Genomic DNA, 15494 nt, shown 5'->3' on the forward strand with positions numbered 1-15494 from the left:
TGACCTGAGGCCCAGCAGAGGGACTGCAGACTGAATCCGGGTTGAGCTGGTGGGGTGGGGAGTTCAGGCAACAATGAGTAAGGGCTGAGGCGGTGTGGGCCAGTACAGAGTCTGGTAGGAAAGGAAGTTGGAAGAGCACAGGCGGGGGTCCCCGTGGAGGGGCTGGGGTAGCGGGGGCGGATCTGGGGGCACTTCGCGCCAAGGTCTGGGAGCCAAAGGCCAGCGCCGGCTATTTGCAGTTCAGTGAGCCCAGCCCGATGCCCGAATCCTGACTCTCCCAGTTCCCAGCTGTGTGACCTCGGGCAAGGGACTCAAGCCGTCTGTGCCTCAGTTTCCTCACACTTGTGAGCGTGAAGAAAGTTGGCTGCTGTTATCAATCCACCACCCAGATGGAAGACACGATCTTGGAGTCCGGCGAGCGTCGTTCCCCATGCAGGGAGTCAGGATGCGGCTTGCAATGTCAGGGTCGCCAAAATCCCCAGGCTCGGCGGCGAGCAGAACCCGCTGGACCGCGTCCGGGCGGCGCTAACTACCCCTGGCCCGACAGGCCCCGCGCTGCGCCCCGCGGCTCACGCGCACGCGCAGCTCCGGGCCGGAGTCCGGCCGTGCTCCGCACCAGGCTTTGGTGTCTACCCGTCGCGGCGGCCGCACGGCGTCGCGCACGGCTGGGCGGGGCGGACCGCGCTTCCTCTGTGGCGGCGGCTGGGACGCCGCGGCTGGGCCCAAGATGGACCTTCCGAAGCTGCTCGCCGCCCCGACCGCGCGCGGAGCTCAACATGGCGGCGGCGGCGGCCCCGGCCGACTCCGCCGAGGCCCGGGGCCACCGCCCAGCCCGGGCCCCGCGCGCCGCCGCCTGCTACTGCTGCGGGGCTCCGAAGATGGCGGGCCGGGGCCGCTGCGCGGGGAGGCCCCGGCGGCGTCGGCGGGCCCGGGGCCGAGCCCCCCGCCCCCCGAGGACGGTGGCGACTCTTTCGTGGTGCTGCTGGAAGTGGCGCGTGGCGGTGCGGCCGAGGACCCCGGGCGGCGGGAGGTGGGGTCCGGCGCTGGCGCGAGCCCAATCACCCACTCCGAGCCGGGCCCCAGCTGCGCAGCCACCGCCCCCGGGTCCGGCGCGGCTCTCGCGGGCACCGTCACCATTAACAGCCAGGACCTGCTGGTGCGCTTCGATCACGGCGTCTTCACGCTGGCCGCCGCGCCGCCGCAGCCAGGCCAGCCTCCCCGAGGCCCGCCGGCGCCACCGGGCGAGGAGGTCACGAGCCCGGCCGAGGGCCGCCGGGGTCCCCAGGGTCCGGGCCCTAGTGCCCCGGGCTACCGCTGTCCCGAGCCGCAGTGCACGCTCTCCTTCGCCAAGAAGCACCAGCTCAAGGTGCACCTGCTGACGCACGGCGGCAGCCAGGGCCGGCGGCCCTTCAAGTGCCCGCTGGACGGCTGCGGCTGGGCCTTCACTACCTCCTACAAGCTCAAGCGGCACCTGCAGTCGCACGACAAGCTGCGGCCCTTCGGCTGCCCGGTGGGCGGCTGCGGCAAGAAGTTTACCACCGTGTACAACCTCAAGGCACACATGAAGGGCCACGAGCAGGAGAACTTGTTCAAGTGCGAGGTGTGCTCCGAGCGCTTTCCCACGCACGCCAAACTCAGCTCCCACCAGCGCAGCCACTTCGAGCCGGAGAGGCCCTACAAGTGTGACTTTCCCGGTAACCGTGCGCCACGGGCCTGCGGGCGGGCTTCGGGGGGCTCCCGGGGCCCCAGGTCCAAATTAAGCCGCCAGCAGTGGGTGCGGCGTCGCCCTGCCTCCGGCTGTTCATCTGGGCAGGATTTAAGTTCCATGGGCCAAGAGTGAGGGGCGGGAACGGAGCTCTCTGGTGTTATGTTCCAGTTCTTTCCAGGTGATTTGGGTTTGACACCTCAGCCCTGCACTGCTGTGGGGATCTCCACAAAGGAAGCACTAGTAATTACAGCCTTCCTTCCCCATGGTGGGGGCAACAGGTCTCTCTTAAGGTGCTTCAGGTTAATGAAGGTGATAAAGCATCTTACTAGATACTTGACTTAGGAGTCAGGTGTCTGTTTTCTTGGGGGTTTCATCAGTTAGAAATTCAGGTATCAGATAGTTAGGTGGCACAGATGAGTCTGGCCAGGTGGAACACCCTAAGGCCCCTAGGGGTTAGGTGTGTGGTGCAGTGCAGTTTTCTGGCCTTTTATGCTTTTATCTTCTTTGGACTTAACAGTTTTGGGAAGTTCTAAAAATTATCATTTTACAGAGGAAGAGTCTGAGGCCCAGTAATGTGGATAAAATCCAGTGAAGGGTTCTTTCCCCTCTGTCATTGCCTGCAGTAGGAGGGAATGCAGGATCCAAAACTGTGAACTCCACCAGGAGAGGTGTCAATCTTGACATGCTCCAGGAGGGAGAGTGTGCCTCCCCAGGGGGAAGAGAAGATTTCTACCTGGGAAGGAGTTGGCTTGCATGGGCTGGGATGGAAGGCGGTGCTGGTGGGTGGCACTGCAAAGCCAAGGCAGGGAGTGCGGGCTGTGGTAGTGCGGTGGGGGGGTGTGGTGAGTGAAGTTGGGAGAGTGTGGGAGGGCCCAGTAGAGGGCAAGGGACCTTCTCCATCCTCTTCGTTAAAGTGGAACCTCAACTATGTGCCTAGCATGTGCCTTTCATGTGTGTTGATGCATTATATATGTGCAGTGCTCTCATAGTAGTGTGTTTGTTAGAAAATATACTTAAATTGTAGGGATTTTGAAAGGATGAAATAAAAAACACATTAATAGGTTCTAGTTTCTTTTTCCCCCATATGCTTGTGGACGGGCTTGTGCATCCCTCTTTGTGGAGAATATAGGTTTAGACCGTTTCAGAACCTTTCTTAATTATACACTGTGAATCTGGCTTATAGACTGCTCCTGAGTAAAGTGTACTAAGAGCATCATTTCAAGTGTAATACTAGGAAGATGAGGGATTTAGCTTGCTTTAGGGTATGATATCCTCCCGAGAGTTTGGGGTTGGATGATCAGAGGTGTTCCACTTGGGTGGGTTCACGGGAGGGAACTGTGAAGCTTCATTAAATGTTCTAGACCTGAGTTTGCTGAGGCATTGAGAGTAGTGAGGGGCTTCCTGTAAGAAAGATGGCAGAGGCAGGATCAAAGGGCTTAACTGTTGATTGCAGGGAGGGTGGTTCTTGGTAAGGCAGAGAGATTTACCTCTTAGAGTGTGTGAATGCACCAAAACCCAAAATAGGGAATGAGGGGGGTGGGAGGGGAGAGCAGATTTATGCCAAAGAGGAGGAGCAGGATGATTTGGGGGCATTTAGGAAGAGGAGCATTTCCCAGTTGAGTGTTGCTAGGGAAAGTGGGGTTCCTGGGGCTCAGTGCTTTGAGGCGGTGATGTGCAGTGTGTATCTGCTTGGTGGTTTATAGGCGCCATGGTAGCATGTTATAGGTTCTGGGAAGAGCTGCCACAAAGATAGGAATCTTGCAACCTGGTATTTTCTACTCTATTTAAACACTGAACCTTTTTGTCAAAGGAGAGCTATTGATGTGGAAAGTTTGGGGATTGCTGAGGTAGCTTCCTTTCTGGTGGCTCAAGTGGGGTTGAAGATGGGAGTGAAGGAAAAGGCCATGTGAATGATGACTCTGGGAGCCTCCTTTGACAGCAGGGAATCCTGGTGAGATAAGCAAAAGGAAAAGGAGAAGCCAGGTGACAGTGGGGGCTGCTGCCCTTTGCAGAGGATGTCAAAGAGGACATTTGTAATTGCGGAGGACACAGCGTCACGTGCAGGGGCAAATAAGAAGTCTCAGGTAGAATGATGGTTTGTGGCCCTTCCAGGTTAAACGCTCCCAGACAGAATCCTTGTTCCTTAGTATCTATCTTGTTGGGTTTTCCGTAGCCTCACACAAAGAGCATTGACATTTGAGTTCACAAAATGTAAGAAAGATCTGTGCTGTGGAAACGGGAAGCAGGAGGCTGTGATTGGAGGACTTTCCCTTGATCACGCCTTCACAGCAGGTGGCCTGCCTGTGGTTGCTGGCTGCCCTTAGCCACTGCTACAAAGACAGTTGTCAATGGTTATAACAGTGGTTGTAACTTTCTGGAGCTGCTTCTATCTCATTTTCTTTCTTATTTGCTTCAGTGTGAATGGTGTCCGGGAGTGGTGACTAGTTTAGCTGTGGTATGTGATTTTTGTCACACCAGTGAGCAGGGTTTGTGTTTTCTTTGTTCAGGCTGTGAGAAGACATTCATCACAGTGAGTGCTCTTTTTTCCCATAACCGAGCTCACTTCAGGGAACAAGAACTCTTTTCTTGCTCCTTTCCTGGGTGCAGCAAACAATATGACAAAGCTTGTCGCCTGAAAATTCACCTGAGAAGTCATACAGGTAATGAGCTGGAGAATACAGCATTTGTACCTAAGATTTGCCTTTGTGGTAGCTTGCATTTATGATTACGTGGCATAATTTTTTTGTTTTCTAAGGTGAAAGACCTTTTATTTGTGACTCTGACAGTTGTGGCTGGACCTTTACCAGCATGTCTAAACTCCTGCGACACAAAAGGTAATCTTCACATTTCATTACCCATATAGAGAATGAGTGAGTTGTTTGTCAGTAGCAGAAGCCTGTGGATTAAATATCTGTCGGTTTTTTTAAGTTATAAGAAAAGGAGCCCATTGTAGATAGTTTGGAAAGTTCAGAAAGCTGTAAAAAGAAAACCACGCAGAATCTGATCACCTAATGTCAGTTTTTCTGTGTTATACTTGTTTTTAAATGTAATTTACGTACTTTATACAAAATTCAATATTTAAAAAAGGTTAACAGTGTGGAAGCAGCTTTCCTGATGTCATTATAAACTTTCCATACTGGTAACGATGTCCTTGGGGGTCTTTGTCTATGTGCAGGTGTTGTTCAGCACTTTATCTTTAATCTCTCTCCTTTAACTGTCACAATGACCATGGCTTTGATGTTCGTACTTCAGACTTTGATGTTCTTACTCTCCCTAGTTTGCATTGGGACAGAGAGGTTGGGTGGTTTGTCTATGCTTGCACAGCTGGGGATTTGAGGGGTTTAAGTATAACAACATTACTAGAAAAGGACTGTATTTGTGCATGAACTTGAGGGGGTCCTTTTAGCATTGCCATTGATTTTCTGTGCATGCTTTTCTTTGCCCTCTGTAGGGCAACTGGAAACTTTGTTTGTTAGCAGAATCTCTAAACATTGGGGGTAGCTTTGTCAATACGTTTGGGACCCAGTCATTTGTTCCTAGATTGAAGCAGCACTAATTGTGACTTTTGAGTCAGCCTTGTCATTAAAGTAAATTTCTAATTGCAGGATTAGCTAAATTGCAAACCTGTCCACATGGGTTAGAAAGAATTAAGATTTTCTGAAATGTGCTGATCATTTCCTTTAAATGCTAAGACTTTGTAATTTGCAGAATCTTAAACAAAGAATCACTTCTGAGGTTTTGTGTCTCCGGGTTGTGTGAGTGAAAAATCACTGTTTTTCTTTTCTGACAGGAAACACGATGATGACCGGAGGTTTACTTGCCCTGTTGAAGGCTGTGGGAAGTCATTCACCAGAGCAGAGCACCTGAAGGGCCATAGCATCACCCACCTGGGCACAAAACCATTCGAGTGTCCCGTGGAAGGTAGATTTTAATAGATTACTTTGAGCTGTAAACTAGTATGTGACTTCGTCATTGTAAGCTTAAGTTGTTTAAAGATAAGTTTTATTTTGCTTCAAGGCAAGGCGAGTGTAAGTTGCAGCATTAAATTTAACTGGCTGGTTTTTAGTTAGTTGTTTTATCTTGGAAGTAGTGTATTGAAAAGAACAGATTTCAGAATCAGACCTGGTTTGACTCTTGGCTCTGAAATGTACTCCCTAGATTCGTGGCTCTAGTTATTACCTGTTTAATTTGGTGGTTGTGAGGAGTAGGTGAAATGACCTGTTGAAAAGTCCTGTTTTGGCATCTGGCACCTATCACGGATTCAGTAAATGGTAGCTATCGATGCGTGCTATGATGGGACAGCAGTCAAGTTAGGCTAGCTTTTTCAAAAGGGCATTCAGATGTTTTTTTCTCTGCATAGAAAAGGTACGATTCGTGGGCAGAAGTGTGCTCCATTGCTTGTGTGTGCTGGGCTTCTGTAGTTGCTGCAGGTGTGTGGGAGGGCAGAGCAGGTCAGTGTGTGCTTGTGAGTCTCCTTCCTGGCTTCCTCTTCCCTCATGTGATGAACTCAGGCCAGCTACTCTGGGCATTAATTTCCTTATCTGGAAAAGAGATAATAAAGACCAGTTTGAAGCCAAGACCAGTTCCTAGAATGTCATGAAGGTAATATAGGTGGTTTAACCAAAACACAGTTCCTCCTGTCATCAGAGCTCTAGTTGGGGCACACCAGGTAAACCAGTGCCTATAGGGTGCTGTGGGGACACACAGGTCACCCAGACTGCTTCTAGAGCATGGGCATGGGAGTGGTCTCCCAGTTGGCTGAAGAAGGAGGCGGAACTTGCAAGGATTAGAAAGGAGGAAGAAGAGGCCAGTGTAGGGGCATCTCTCAGAATGGTGAGAGCAGCAGGCTGGGTGTTAGGGCAAGGAGTGTGATGGGACCATGACTGAGTTTAGAGCTCAGTCTGGTTTCCTGGGGAGATGGCTTGTGCCTGCACTGGGGCTTGGCAGTGGGAAGGGAGAGAATGCACAGGTGAGAGAGATAGGAATTGGACAGTGTGCTGGCAGTGCTTGGTGATAGAATTGGGAGTAGAGGTTTTGGGTGAAGCAGTAGTTAGGGCCAGCATCTCACTTGAGGTGGGCACATAGGCTGGTGGTTGGAAGAAGAGGATGTGCTGCATTTTAGGTGCCCGCAGACTTTCCAAGCTCAGGAGGCAGGGATGTATTGCTTGCTGGGCTCAATGAGGAGGTGGGCTGGGAGTGAGGCTGGTCCACATGGGGATGGGCTAAGCCGTGGAGGTGAATGCAGGGCTCAAGGATTGGTGTATGCTGAAGAGGGGAGGTAAAGGGTGGTGACTGAAGGCTTGAGGCTTCTTGGACCCCAGTCCCAACCCTGCTACTTAAGTCACTTTGTAACCTCTGACAAGTGGCTCAAGCACTCTCTGCCTCTTTTCCTTATCTTTGAAGTGGTCATAAAACCACGCAGGAAAAGCAGTCACATTCTTGGCCATCAAAGGATGTCCAAGTGAAAATGAAGTATGTTTTGCTCTCTGTCGAGTTAACAAATATTTTTAAAAAATGGAAACCACTGCTAACAAGCGTGGCAGACATCCCTGTTGTGGTTGACTCCTGTCCTTGGCTAAGCAGTTTGGTAAGAAGTGTTTTCAGCACCTCTGCTCTGTGCTGTGCCTCCTTAAGTGTGTGTGGAGGTGTCCCAGCTGGAAAGGGGGCTGAGGGACATTGCAGGTATAGAGAACCCCTGGGCACCATGTGGAGCAAGGGACACATTGTAGACAGTGCATCTAGGGGTGAACCTGGAGGCATCTGTCCTCTTGTGGTTTTCCAAATGTTCTCTCCTGAGTCTGACCTGGAAACGAGCTGGAAGCTTTGTTTGAAAGTGAAGTATGTTCAAGACTCCTCTCACAGGCAGCCAAAACCCTTAGTCATCTGGTCGTATTCTGTCTTCGTAGCCTCTTTTCCTAAAATAGGCCTCCCCCAGGCCCTAGACTCCAGCAGCTCCACCTCGCCATCCCAAGAAGCTTCCACAAGTGCAGTGGTGCTTGTTCTACTTTCTTGGGCACTGTGTGAGCATTCCGTAGGTTGGAATTGTTTACCTATAGTCTTTATAACCCCTGTGAGGCATGTGTCATTCCCACTTTACAGAAAAGGGAAAGGAGACCCAGAAAGAATAAATAAGGCCACATGGCTAGTAGGGTTTGAAGTAGAGTTACTCCAGAGTGCAAGGTCTGCCCACCCTGCTTGGTGGCCTCCATGCTTTGCGTGGCAGTTGCTCAGCCTGTACACCTTCCTGCTCTGCTGTGTGGCCCCTACCATTTATCAAGACCCAGTCACCTCAAATGCTGCATACCTCTTGAAACCTTTTTTCTCTCTTCTCAAGAGATACACTGTTTCTTCTGTTTCTAGAACACTCCAAAATAAAACACTAGTTTTATTTTGCCCTTTTTTAAAAATTGAATTAAATTTTTTAAAAATTTTTTTATTTTTTATAAACATATAATATATTTTTATCCCCCGGGGTACAGGTATGTGAATCGCCAGGTTTACACACTTCATAGCACTTACCATAGCACATACCCTCCCCAATGTCCATAAGCCCACCCCCCTTCTCCCAACCCCCCTCCCCCAAGCAACCCTCAGTTTGTTTTGTGAGATAAGAGTCACTTATGGTTTGTCTTATTTTGCCCTTTTTTAAAGACAGCTGGTTTTCACATCCCTACCAGGTCACAAGCTTGTAGTTGCCTAGAACCCTGCTTCCCTCTGCTTGTCCCTGTGGTCCAGAGCTCCAACAGTGGGAGATTAGGCCAAGAGGAAGGTGGTGATACTTTGTAATTTGTCTTGTTTTCCCTCTGACACACATTTGCAGGTCGGTGGTCTTACTGATTCTGGCTAAGCTGTTCAGTAATCAGCAAGACTACTCCACCTCCAGACTCCAATTGTGCTTCTGATTTAGGATCATTTGCTTGGTCCCTTTGGGCCTCAGTTTCTCAGTAGTAAAATGAGAAGAATTGGCTTTGGTGATATTTTGAGATAGTTTCCAATTCTAAATGATGTAGGGTTCCAGTTTTTTAGTAGTAGCTAAGTACAGGTAATTGGTACAAATTTTTAGTGATTGAACTTTTAAGGAGTTATTTAACACTGAATTTAACTAACTTTGTCCAGCAGCCTTGTGTAGTGGGTGAAGAAACAGGCCCAGCGTTAACTTGTCAAGGTTGTGTGTCTTCTACACAACTGATGGGGAACTTCCTATCTCCTTTTAAATGGAGTTTGCTTTCAAATTTAATTCCTTGTGTTGGGGAGGAAGAATTTTTTTCTACCCTTCAAGATTGTTCTCACTGGACTAAATTAAATTGATGTGAGACAGATGAACAGAAAATAAGATTTATTTAATCATTTATTTATTTAAAGGTTTTCATTATTTATTTGACAGGGAGGGAGAGACAGGGAGAGAGGGAATAGAAGCAGGGGAGTGGAAGAGGGAGAAGCAGATTTCCTGCTGAGCAGGGAGTCCAATGCAGGGCTCAATTCCGGGACCCTGGGATCATGACCTGAGCTGAAGGCAGATGCTCAATGACTGAGCCACCCAGGCACCCCTGGAAAATAAAATTTAATTCTCTATATATGGAAAACCCACACAGACATGATATTCAGAGACAGGTAAAATGAATTATATATGTCATCCTGAGCTAAAAAGAAGGATGGATAGGGACCTGGGACTTTCAGAGGGAAGGAAAGCATTTTATAGGAAAATGGAAATGAGTAAATGTTTGGTGAACAAGTGTTTCCTGGGCTCACAGAAACAATGTGACACAGAGCAGACTTTGCTCAAACAGGCCTTGCTATGTCCTCCCTGTCCTCCATACTTAGTTCATATCATAATGTAGTTATCTGTGGTGGTAGCCTTTTTTCCTGGAGTATGTCCTCCATCTAAATTCTTTTAGGCAGTAGGCAGAGGGATGTCAAAGTTTATTTCCGAGTCTTTTAGGCCTTAATTGCTTCCACCTGGCATAACCTGCATGCCGAAGAGGCCTGGCTTGGGGCACCCTGCCTTGGCTCCACATTTGTGATGTTGCCTTAAGGGCTATGTGTCTGTCCCTGGTCAGTGGCTGGAGCGTGGCATGCATTGTCTTATGATTCCAATGGGAGGAAATGTCAGCACTGGTTCCTTGGGGATCCTCAGGTTTACCACTCATTTGTTCTTTTTGTTCCAGGGTGCTGTGCTAGATTCTCTGCCCGTAGCAGCCTCTACATTCACTCCAAGAAACACCTGCAGGACGTGGGTGCTCCGAAAAGCCGTTGCCCAGTGTCCAGCTGTAATAGACTCTTCACCTCCAAGCACAGCATGAAGGCCCATGTGGTCCGGCAGCATAGCCGGCGCCCAGGTCTGCTTGTTTACTTCTCTCTTAAGGCACTGCAGAGATGCGTCTGCTTGACATGTGTCAGAGAAGCTAGAGTGTGTCCTTCCTTCCTTCCTCCGCCCCCTTCAGAAGTTGTCTGGTTATGGATTAAATTAATTGAGCACAACGAAGTCTTACTGGCCCATAAACCATGGCTGCCAAGCCTAGTGTCATCTTTTGGACTGTCTTCTGCCACTTTTTGCCTTTGACCCTAATCCCTCACCTCTGAAGTGCTTCCCTCCAGGAGCATTCAATTATTTATTTGTTTATTTATTTTCAGTGTTTTTCTTGGTTGGCTTTTCCTAGAATGTGTCTCCTAAGTCTGTCTCTCTCTGTGACCTTTGTCCTGGATTCTGAGCCTACCCCTTCCTTGTTTCTGTCTTCACCCCTCTCTGTCTGGTTGTGCAGAGTGGTGGTTCACCTTGTGAGCAGGGGGTGGGGCTTGAGGGCCTGGGTAGGGGAGAGGGGTGGGGGAACCACAGCAGTAGTCTGGAGCAGGGATTCTGGGCACATGAAGGCCTGGTCGTCTGGCTGCATGATGACATGGATTGACAGTCTGCCTCTCGAGCAGCACGCAGAGCCCTATGGGCAGACTGTTGAGGGGTGTGGGCAGCCATGCACTGCCTCTGCCCTGAAGCTCGCACCATCCTGCTCTTTGGGGTGTGGTGGGGTTGCTGCTCCTGGCAGGGGAAGCCCTTGCTAGCGTTAGAGTCATTTGAGCGTGCTGCCTCCCTGCCACCTGAGTGACCGGCAGCAGGAGCGTTGGGGCACAGCTACTTCCCAGCCATGGGATCTAGGCTAAGGCACAGGTCCTTGAGCTTTGGCTTTTCATATTTAAAACATGGAAGAGAATTTGTGTAGTGTTCTGAAGGAAAGGTCCTTCCTCTGGCTTCTTCCCATCCTGTTAAAGATGTGGTCACGTCACTCCTTTTGCTCTAATGGTAATTGCCATTTCGCTTGGGATTTAAGAAGCTGCCCTTCTGAACTCTAGGTGTTAATGGGGACTCATATGAGAAGCTGTCATCTCAACTCACAGAGTCTAGTCAGGAGCTGTAGGCTGGTCTTGAGAGGCCCTCATTGGTCATGTTGCTACTTCTGTCTCTAGAACTTAGCCCTCGCCCCTCCTGGCTCTGAGCTAGCATTGTGGAACACTGTGCACCCGGCCCTCTGTGTTCCTGCTCTTCTCCCTTTCCTGGCTTGGCTCATTCGGAACTCAGCAACAGCATCATTCCTTCCACACGAGTTTCCTTAGTCTCTGTCTCCATGTGAGAGCCTCTTAGGGGCTCTGTAGTGCGTGTGTTTCCCAGGCTCTGAATTTATAATGTGCCATTGACTGACTTGCGTGTCATTCTACTCTGCCATAGTCAGGGGTGGATAACTAGGTAGTGTCCCAGTGCTAGCCTTGTGAGAAACGGGTTCTTGGGAACCTGCCTTGTTGTGGACTGATGCTGCCAGGGACTCTGCTAGACCCTGGGCTGGGTGTTGGAGTTCCCTCCAAGTGATCTTGGGGCAGGGGCATCTTCACTGCTTCATCCCTGAGGAAGCCTAGGTGGATAGTAGAGGGACTTGTCTGAGGTCCCATACACTGGGAAGTACTGGAGCATGGTCATGCTTATAACTTTGGTCTAGATGCTGTATTAATTAATGTTCAGTGATTTCTGAATATCAGGGCGTTGCAATAGCAGGTGTCTAGTAGATATCTCTGATTTCAAGGCTAAATAGGAAATTTATGAACAAATTGATGTCTGTTTGCACTGAGATTATTATTACTAATTTTTTTATCCATATGAAATTCTCAAGATAGTGAAGGAAATTTTTGGGAGGTTTTGTAAAAGAGACTGTTACCCGTTTTTAATTTCTGAATCTCTGCCATTTTTTAAAGTTGTTTTATTGGTACTGAGATACTTAGTGAAGAAGCAATAATATATCGATACTATTTTTCAGCTTTGAAGTAGTATGACAACTGAAGAAGATAATACTTGGGATTTGGTTATTAATTTATTTTGGAAGGGTCTGTCATGGATTTCTTTCATAGGTTTGCATTAGAACTATAGTAGGCACTCTTACATGGTGTCCACCACTAAAAAGTATGAATTTGGGATTAGCTAACAGTTGGTGCAGGAGGAATAGAGCCAAAGAACTAAGAGAGCCTTTCCCTCTGGCCAGGCACTGGCATGTTCTAGAAGCTTCAGCTATAAATTTCTTGGGAAGGATTAACTTCAGGGCCCTGTTTGGTTCCCTTACCCAAATATTTTATACTCCCATCTTCCTGTTTGCTTGCTGCTTGAAGAGTCCTAGGATTTGGGATGATTGATTGGGTTCACTGGTATATAAATTTCTGACTTGAATATTCATTGAAATATTTTAAGATTTTATTTTTAAGTAATTTCTACACCCAACGTGGACTCGAACCCACAGCCCCAACCAAGATGAAGAGTCACATGCTCCACTGACTAAGCCAGCCTGGCACTGTTCAGTGAAATTCTTTAAATGTATGCTAATGCTCACTTTTCCTCCAAGGGTAGTCTGACTGTTTAAGTTACTTAATTGAATGGCAAGAGAATCAAATATTTGATGAGTGAAATGACCAACAACAGAGGCTGAATGAACAATCAAGACTAAAGAGGGATTTACTAGAATTATTTTTTCTGTGATCATTAAGTACTGCTTAGGGGCTAGGTGCCAGTGCCTGGTGCTAAAGGGACATTGTTGGTGAGATAGACTACCTGCCTTCAGGATGATCAAGGAAAGAGTATTAGAGTTTAGAAATACAGTGGTGGGGGTAGAAGGAGAGCCTATCAGGAGATGTTCCAGGGAGGGGACACAACTCCAGAGTGCCTGATGTCTTAGTTCTCTATAGTCGGTGGGGTTTGGACCTTGAGCCAGGGCATTTATCCCAGAGCAGGCCAGACAGGACAGTTTTTTTACCCACTGATCACCCCCAGATGACTCAAATTTGTTTTAGAATGGCAGCTAGTTGTGGAGTGGGGCATAGATTTTGATGAGACATGAGCTGACACCAGCCGACTCCAAAAATATCCTGGAGCCGGAGTTCAGCTTGTGTCTGACTTCTGAAGATTTGTGGTCTGGGTTAGGTTTTACAGGCTCCTGAGGGCACTTCTTGTATAGCAGAACGGGCATAGCATTTGAAGCCAGAAAGACATGGATTCAATTCTTCCCTCTTTCTGTTACAAGTTGATGTGACTTTAGGAAGTATTATTTAGACTCTCAGGTCATTTCCTGTCTGGAGAAATCCCTGTGAGCTCAAGATTTGAGGGAGTATACTTTGAATGCCTCATAGGTTATCAAGCAATGCCTTTCTTCAGCCTGTGGCCACCTTCGATGCACCAGGCGGCAGGGGCAGGAGTAGATGTTACCTTAATGGCTTGCTTACTGCGTAACATTTTAGCGTGAACAAAACCTCTGAGTCTGCTAAAGTGCGTAAGACAACTGGAGTGTTCATTTCTCTTTCAGATCTCTTCCCTCAGCTTGGAGCTCCGAGTTCTCTTACGCATAGCAGTGAACTTAGCAGCCCAGGCCAAAGTGAGCTGAACAACCTAGACCTGGCAGCGCTCTTCTCTGATGCACCTGGTGATGGTGGTAGTGCGGCAGGGGCCTCAGACGAGGCACTGAACTCTGGCATCCTGACTATTGATGTTACTTCTGTGAGCGCCTCACTCGGAGGGAACCTTCCTGCTAATAATAGTTCCTTGGGGCCCATGGACCCACTGGTGTTGGTGGCCCATAGTGACATTCCTCCAAGCCTGGATAGCCCTCTCGTTCTTGGGACAGCAGCCACCGTTCTTCAACAAGGCAGCTTCGGTATGGATGACGTACAGACTGTAAACGCAGGAGCTTTAGGCTGTTTGGTAGCTCTGCCTGTGAAGAACTTGAGTCCGGACCCACAGGCTTTGACCTCAGGTGGTCATTTAACAGACACCATCTCCACACTGACTTCTCCGAGCTCCCCACCTGGAGACACCAGTGGCCCAGAGCTGCTGGCTCCAATCAAAGTGGAACCGGCCTCGCCTCCCAGCCCCAACACTGTAAGGCAGCAGGAAAGGAGCCGAGGGGCGCCCAGGTCGGTGTTCTGCAGCCCTGCGGAAAAGCACAGTCCTCAGAAAGACACGGGGCTCAGTGCGGGGACCGGCAGCTTCTATTTGGTATGAAGTGCTCTGTTCAGTCACCACCGCCTAACTCGCTTCTCTTACACTCAGTTTTGAGGATGTTCTGGATTAATCGTTCATGTGCAGACATTTCTTACTGGTTTGCGAAAAGATGGAACCCTGGACTACAAGTCTGGAAATCTGAATTCTGATCTTGAGTCTGGAACTGACTAGGTTTTATGACCTTAAGGGAATCACTTATTCTGTCTGAGCCTTAAATTCTCATTTATTTCTAAAATGAGGAGGTTTGGCTAGATGATTTCTAAGGTCCTTTTGAGTTCTGTGATTCTGTGATGATGTGTTTCTTTTCTTGAAAAAAAAAAAATGGGGTATTTCGTAATGTTGAAATATTCTGCCTTTGTGCTTTTCATGGAATAACAGGTCCTTAGACTTAATAATGGCCAGAGGAAGAGGAATCGTGACATCAGGTTTAATGGAAACTTTAAAACCATGCAGAAAAAAAAAAAAAAAAAAAAATTAGAATTAACAAGGAAAAAAGGGAGTGGTTGGTGAGCTTTTGTTTCTGGAGGGTTTTAAGAGTACTTCTCCTATTTTGAGGCTCGGCAGTTAATATACTTTAATTTTATTTATGTCAGTTAATACATTTAATATAATTTAATTTAAAATAATTTAATTAAAGATTCTTGGGGGAGAGTCTGATTATTTCCTCAGTCTCAGATGGGAGTGATCAAATAGGGTTTTTTTTGTGGCATAGGTTAAATTTGATGGTGATATTTATATTCAAAATGTTAAATCTTATTTTACCACAATTTTTAAAAAGAAGTTAAAATCCTTCACATTTGAATTTGAATCAGTTGTGAGGAATGTGGTAACCCATCTACCATGAGCCTTTCAGTCTGAGAGAAGCACAGTCTGTCATAACTTTTCTGATGGCTCTCACTTGTCGGTGGCCTAGCCATACTTGCCAGCCTTTGCTTAGGTGGCCAGAGCAGTTGCTAAGCCACCCAGGTGACTGGGCCAGAATGGGGAGGTGGCCGAGGCTCAGAGGTCACTGGGGAGGCAGGGCCTGTGTGGAGGGCCTTGATACCTTGAGAAACCATAGTTCCTTGGTGTCACTGCATCTCCAGAGCTGTGACTGTGGGTGGAGGCAGGAGGAGCCGCCATGACCTTGATCCTGACTCCTTGTTCATTTTCTCGCTAGCTGTGTGACGTTGGGCTGCCTCGATTCTCTGAGCACAGATGGTGTGTGGTGAATGGGTTACAGGTATGCCACAAGCTGTTGAGGGATGTTCTTTTTCTTTTTGTAGT

At 48.5% G+C, this 15494-nt stretch overlaps 1 protein-coding gene across 13 annotated transcripts in view; it reads left to right on the forward strand.

The window, feature by feature from the left end:
• Positions 1-650: 650 nt before the first annotated feature.
• Positions 651-15494, forward strand: part of ZXDC (ZXD family zinc finger C) — a 96068-nt gene continuing 81224 nt past the window's right edge. For 6 of the 13 annotated variants that reach the window (XM_059161950.1, XM_059161948.1, XM_059161942.1 and 3 more), the window contains exons 1-7: positions 653-1694; positions 4216-4368; positions 4464-4542; positions 5499-5629; positions 9874-10044; positions 13534-14222; positions 15388-15450. In XM_059161950.1, the coding sequence (XP_059017933.1) occupies positions 728-1694; positions 4216-4368; positions 4464-4542; positions 5499-5629; positions 9874-10044; positions 13534-14222; positions 15388-15450 (2253 nt within the window). In that variant the 5' untranslated portion in view covers positions 653-727. Of the gene's footprint in view, positions 1695-4215; positions 4369-4463; positions 4543-5498; positions 5630-9873; positions 10045-13533; positions 14223-15387; positions 15451-15494 lie in introns of all 13 variants that reach the window. The other 7 variants (XM_059161952.1, XM_059161946.1, XM_059161941.1 and 4 more) reach the window with 6 other exon arrangements.

The sequence above is a fragment of the Mustela lutreola genome, chromosome 2 (assembly GCF_030435805.1).
Source record: "Mustela lutreola isolate mMusLut2 chromosome 2, mMusLut2.pri, whole genome shotgun sequence".
NCBI lineage: Eukaryota > Metazoa > Chordata > Mammalia > Carnivora > Mustelidae > Mustela > Mustela lutreola.